Source organism: Ceratosolen solmsi, unplaced genomic scaffold, assembly GCF_000503995.2.
Source record: "Ceratosolen solmsi marchali unplaced genomic scaffold, CerSol_1.0 scaffold6, whole genome shotgun sequence".
Taxonomy (NCBI): domain Eukaryota; kingdom Metazoa; phylum Arthropoda; class Insecta; order Hymenoptera; family Agaonidae; genus Ceratosolen; species Ceratosolen solmsi.
In genome coordinates this window covers 10,945,679-10,952,374 of record NW_011948414.1, presented here as the reverse complement: position 1 = coordinate 10,952,374, position 6,696 = coordinate 10,945,679, and the positions used below count along the sequence as shown (strand labels likewise).

The 6,696-nt window shown below is 37.6% G+C and overlaps 1 protein-coding gene across 2 annotated transcripts in view; it reads left to right on the top strand.

Annotated features, from left to right (window-relative positions):
- fax (failed axon connections) overlaps window positions 1-5,918 on the top strand; it is a 51,987-nt gene extending 46,069 nt beyond the window's left edge. Inside the window, exons 2-4 of one of the 2 annotated variants that reach the window (XM_011506943.1) lie at window positions 3,197-3,535; window positions 5,184-5,321; window positions 5,398-5,918. In XM_011506943.1, coding sequence (XP_011505245.1) covers window positions 3,197-3,535; window positions 5,184-5,321; window positions 5,398-5,754 — 834 coding nt within the window. In that variant the 3' untranslated portion in view covers window positions 5,755-5,918. Of the gene's footprint in view, window positions 1-3,196; window positions 3,536-5,168; window positions 5,322-5,397 lie in introns of both variants that reach the window. The other variant, XM_011506942.1, reaches the window with a different exon arrangement.
- The last annotated feature ends 778 nt before the right edge of the window (window positions 5,919-6,696 follow it).

Here is a 6,696-nt window from a genome sequence, read left to right as displayed (position 1 = left end):
TTCACCTTCCCTTCCCTTCCCTTCCCATATTATCTTTCATCTTCTTATCTTCGGCCGCTGCTGTTTCGTCTCCGCTACTTTTTCCGGTTATACGCGCGCTCCCCCAAATAAAACGAGAAGAAAAAGTGCATTGTGGTTTGTAGACGCGTATATATACTTAGCTTTTTTACTTTCTTCCCGTCGAGCATGAGTTTAATATACTTTCGACGTACTTGCGTAGCTCCTCTTCGTGTTTCAAACGAAACTTGCAGCAAAACATGTAACAGAACAATATTCCTACAAGGAAAAACAACCATTGCGACTTTGAATTTCAACGAAAAAAAAAAAAAAAAAAAAAATAATCAAAATAAAAATAACAAGAAATGATAAGGCCACACTATTGATATATATTATCGTTAATTCACGATACTAAAGTATTGATGTCTTCAACGTTATATTAAGTATTTATCATCATTACAGTCGGACTACGTTAAGGAGTTTTTCAATTTTTATTCATACTCTCTTATCGTTTGAACAAAAAGGTTTTTAATCTAAAGTTTAAATAGATTCCGAAATTCAGCCGTCGATAATGAAAATACGAAATAAATGTAGAATTTTAGATTAATAATTAATTGGCAATATTTCAACATAAAGAATGATTAATAACTAGAGCTTCCATATCACAGCTTAACTGTGGCGCTGCTTTAACGCTCTTTAAGTATAATTGTACATTCCATGAAAACTACTCGGTACATATTCCCAACTAGTAATAAATAAAAAGAAATAATAAAAATAGTCGCAAAAATCATAAACTAATGAAATCATTTATTCTCGACTCTGATAAATTCATCGCCAGGTATTAGTGAGGTGAATTTTTATTTTAAAATTTATTTTCGCTCGAAAAACTGGCAGTAAGTTGAAAAAGTAACTAAAAAATTTGAAAGAAGATTAAAGAGAGTAAAGAATTATAGCATAGTCGTTCGGTTGAGAAAATTCCTGTTATAGTCTTTATTAAGTATGGATTATAGCATAAATAGCAAAATGCCTCATTTTTCAAAATAAATAATGGTCGACTTGTTTTTTGGTTTTTTTTTTTTTAATCTTTATTTAAATGTATAAATTCATCGAACAACGTAGATGTCAATAATTGAATAATAGAGAGTGGTGAATCGATTCTCATTTTGTAATCGAAATAACAACGAAAGCTAAATCCACCATTGCAGCAATACATTTACAAATTAAATACAAGATTGTAAGATCAAATGGGCTTTTAATCTTTGATTATCCAGTTTTAATGCCACAATAATAATTTCGAAGGAAAGCATTTACCCAACGATGAATGCATTCTACTTCTCCGGTATTTTAATTTTCGCTCGAGGGCATAAAACCGGATATCGGCGCCCTTAACGGCGTTAGCTTCACGCTGAGCGGCTAAGCTAAAGTTCCGGGGAAATTCTAGGGAATCAGTGCAGATGAGAATATTTTTCGCTCTGGTATAGTGAAATTGGTACAAATATTATGCGGGGCCGTGGGACTGTTGCTGCTTGCTTCCTTCAAAATTCCCTCACATATGCGAGGCGTTTCTCCTATAATTAAGTACTGGGAATGTGATTTGTGAGCCTTATGTGACGCATTTCCTCTCTTTATTCTTTCGAATGACGAAAGGAGAGCTCTTAATGATAATTTAATTCTTAATGCATTAATATAATACATAATTTACAAGTAACTACTCGTTGTAAAAGATGTTTTCTTCCTTACTTAACATGTACGTTACATGTAAGAAAAGCAAAATACATTTTGATCGTATTTCCCGTGCTTGCGATGAATATTAATGTATCCAGAATAAGAGATTTTTTCTTTCTTTCTTTTTTTTCTTTTTCTTTTCATAATACATTTTCGATGGCACACAATAAGACAGCCTATCAGTTAACGTTGGACATACGAGGTTTACTATTTGTTCCTCTTTGTCACAGCGATGAGCTCCGCTGTACATGTGCACTCGGATCTTACAAACTGCCTCTCTCTCTCTCTCTCTCTCTCTCTCTCTCTCTCTCACACTCACTCACTCACTCTCCCCCTCTATCTCCCTCCTTCTCGGCTCTTGCCATTCTGGCTTTCTCTATCTCGTGTGCCTTCTCTGAATTTTATTTTCTCAAGTCTATTTCTGGGAGTGGCCGGCAGCGAAGGGCAAAAAGGGCGCGCCGATAAACACGTGTAAGGGAGTCACAGCCCATATGTGGCCTTGGGCCTCGAAGAAAATGCCAGCGAGCAGAAAAAGCATTTCAGGAATCAAGCCTACCGCGAAATTCGCAGCAGCTTGCAGTTATTGTTTCACGCAAACCAAGATTTACGGACACTTGGTTCTTTGGCCGTGTCCGCCATTGTTCGGAGCACGTTGGCCATTATTCATCCAGCGACTCTTTCCTTCTTTGCTGCGAGCCTTTTCGCGAGAGATGAAAGACGAAGATGGAGACTCGACAGGCTGGCGAGAGAGAGAGAGAGAGAGAGAGAGAGAGAGAGAGAGAGAGAGAGAGAATCCTGCACGATTATTAACCAATGCTGCACCGTACCGATAAATGAGACTGGAATTCTGAGAAAGTATATAGAACGTGACTTGCAAATGTAATTAAATTCGAGGGAAATTTAATACACGTACTCCTTATGCTGGGACATTTTTACTTAATGCTCTATATTATACTTGGCGATTTCAAAATCGCTATTTACGGGAAAATTAAAAAATTATTGGATTATTAGAAAATCCTGGACCACGAGTTATCCAAATCAATATCGACAATGCCTAAGAGAATTATTTTTCATCAAGAATTTTCATGGGTGAAAATGTTAATTAAAAATAGCACAAATATCCGTTAGTAATATACATAATATAATCGTTGGATTATCAATACGAGAGCGAAACGTTAAGCAAGAATGTTGGATTATTATAAGTACAATTAAATCCGAGCCATTAGAAAATGTTAATGAATAGCTGGATCGCTTATAATAAATCAAAATGAATTATGAATAAATAAACGAATGAGAATTTATCGTCGTCTTGTGAATTAACTTCGTACGAATTATTGGCATATATTAGCGCTTAGTTGTATTTGAAATGAAAAATATTTGGGTGAAAAGCACCGGTCGTACAAATCATGATTACGTACATCCCTAATCCTGACTAACCATGTCAAGTTAATAATTATACGATTTATCATTACAGAATGTTGACCACAAGATGAAGTTCCGCTCGAAGAAGGGCCAGCTTCCGTTCATTGAGCTCAATGGCGACGAGATCGAGCACAGCAAGATCATAATGCGCGAGCTTGGCCAAAAGTATGACAAGGACATCGACGCGGTCCTGAGCACTGACCAGCGCAGCGTCTCTCACGCGACGATATCAATGATCGAGAACAACCTTATGTGGGTCGTGGCCTGTTGGCGCACAAAGAACCTCGACCAAATGCTCAAGGGCTACAAGGTCAACCTCCAGCACGCGCTCGGTACAAGGATTCCCAACGGCATCCTCAACTTCTTCTTCAAGTTCACATACGGGCGCAAGGTGAGCTCGCGGTACCCTGAGCTCGTCCACCCAAGCCCTTTGCCTTAATACCCACAAGTGCACACAAACACACCATCCACTTTATTTGTCGTCTTCGTCATCCTTCTCATGCACTCGGGTAAACGTGGTTCCGATGTTCGACAGTCTACATGAAGGGTTGGCTGTGTTGTAGTTCGTTAATACAAGCGAACTCAAACGTTCAGCCACCTTTCATCGACGTTCTATAAACACTTTCTATGAACTGGTATTGAATTTTACAACTCCAAATAAATGATATTGTTGTTCTATTTAATCGGAGCCAGAGTCCACTCTTAACGAACGAGCTGTCGGTATTTAATAAAAGAGATTGGGCATTTACCCTCTCGTTACACAGTTACAAGATAACGACAACTGGTGGACTATCGTTTCCCGAGTGTTTTTATTTTTCTTTCTTTTTGTCAGTCGAAGGTCTGCCGGATATTAATAGTGACTTTTCTTTATCGGCATTCTAATTGAATCGTTAAAAAATTTATTCTAATAAATAGCTTTAAAGAACTTTCAATTGCTCATAATATATTTGCTTAATAAATTAAGCTCGTGTGTAACATTCTCGCTAATATTAATTGTTTAGAAAACATTCGGAAAACTGGGTTACACGCCCATTATTAGGTATAAAGAGTTTGTTATAAATATCACTGAATGGGATAGGAGCAAAGGTAAAGAATATGAATATAAAATAAATATTGGAGTCTTTTACCTTACATTAAAAGAGAACGGTAATTTCCGTAATAACGATAAACATTACAACACTAAATTGTTTATTATTAAAAATTAATATAACAAACATTAAATTCTAAGATGCAATAAACAATAAAGCCTATTAGATTGCACTTCACTTGAAAAAATTCTTCATCTATACATATAACATTTGCGTTCTTATGATGATAAACTCTGCTTTGAATAATATTTATTAAAGTATGCCTACGTTATTAGCATTTGTCGCTTTATGTGAGAATTTGGCCGGAAAATTTAAATGTCGATAAAATAGATAAGTTCGTGTGTATTCGGCACTCGCTTGACTTTTTTAAATTTTTTTATTTTCTTCATTATGATTGTCATTGTATTGATAAGCTTAACGTAGGTGAAAAAAATGTGTTGATATAGTATGTGTGCGTCGATTGTATTTGACAGCCGATAAACAATCTCCCATTGAAAAATGCTCTTGAGAATCAAGTTTGATTAGATAAAATGATTCTATGTGATAAAATTCAAGAAAACGTATCAACACGTTAATTTCTCAGTGCACGCACACGTCGTTACGTAAAACTTCGAAAAAATTCCCGGCTCCCTGAGTGTAGCATGAGACGTTCGATAGCTTCGAGATGTCCCTTAGGGATGAAAGAGAAAAAAAGAATAATAAAAATAAAAATGAAAATAAATAAATATAGCGATTAGGTGGGAGTAAAGAGAATGAAGTGATGAGGGAATGAGGGGTGAGGGCGTAAATTGACAAAAAAAAAAAAAAAAACAGAAAAATAAGAATGATGGGCGTTGTGCGAGCGACAAAGATGGAGGATAACAGGTTGAACTGGTGCATAAAATATCTTTGGCAATTCGAGAATGAGGCGTTTTGGTCATTTGTAGTGAGAAATAGTTGGATTGGTTGCAGGGCGCGCGGAAGGTCAAGGCTCAGGGCATGGGCGTACACACGGCTGAGGAGGTCCTTCAGTTCGGCTGCGACGACCTCAAGGTTCTCAGTGACATGCTCGCCGATAAGCCGTTCTTCTTCGGGGACGAGCCCACCGCCGTAAGTATCGCCCCGGACGTCAATGTCTCCTGAAATGGTCGGCCACGTATTAATAATTTCTAAATTTGTTTCGCAGCTGGACGTCGTCGCGTTCGCGAATCTCGCCCAGATCCTGTACATCGACAAGGAGATATCCTTCGCGCTCCGAGACTACATGCAGGAGAACTGCCCGAATCTCGTTGGCCATTGCTCGCGCATGAAGGAGCGCTGCTTCCCGGATTGGGACGAGATTTGCTCGACTCTCGACATGAACACCCACCTACCGAAGCCGGAGAAAACCGAGGAGAAGGAGGGCAAGGAGGAGGCGAAGGAGACCAAGGAGTCGAAGGAGGAGAAGGAGGGAGACAAGGAGAAGGCCGACAAGGAGGAAAAGGACGTTGAGAAGGACAAGGAGTCGGACGAGAACAAGGAGAAGGAGAAGAAGGGGAAATAAGGAGGAGGGTCGCGGGAGGACAGCGAGCGCACAACGCGAGGCCTCAACCTTCAGCGGCGGGGACAACCTGAGATTTCTGATTGATGTTTGCGAATCGGAGGAGAGAGAGATTTCAATGAGACAGAATTATTATTGTGAATGATGCGAGAGGCCGACGTTATGAGGGGAGGGGGGGAGAGAGAGAGCGAAAATGATTAGTGTACACGTTGGACTCTTTTTATACTTGAAGCTCTCTAATTAATCTTAAGAACGAGGAGCGAAAAACATTCGTGTTTTTTCTTTTTTATTATTATTATTATTATTATTATTATTATTATTATTATCGAAGGGGGAAGGAAACGTGCTTGCCACTGTTTAGAACCTTTCCTTCCAGCCTCTTCTCCCACTTTGTGTTTTATTATCATCATTTTATTTTATTTGATTTTTTTTTAATATTTTTTTTTTATCCTTATTAATATAATTACTATTATCATCATCATCATTATAAGTTTCTATATTTGTTTAATTCTATGCATTGCAATTCTTTTTTATATTATCACGTATATATATTATGTATGTGTATTGTATAACAAACTATCATGTTTGCAGCAGTATTTTCTCTCGCGAAGGATTTATCTACAATTAATTTCCGGGTCTCTCCCTCTGGCGTATTCGATTTTATTTCCTCTCTTTTTTAAATAAGTCATTAGTAAGCCATAGTATGTATACTGCAATATTATCGAATGCAATAGCCTGTCGTTTGTGGACAAAACGAGGATGGAAATTCGCAATTAACAATGTCTAAGGTATATAGAGATTTTTCCAAAATGCATTATTACATTATTGACGTGCGCATGTACAATTTTTTCTAAAGAATAATAATAAAAAGAAAGAAAAGAAGGGGTACCGATTTTTTGAAATGCGAAGTTACCAGACGATGAATAATCTTTTTATATACGAGAA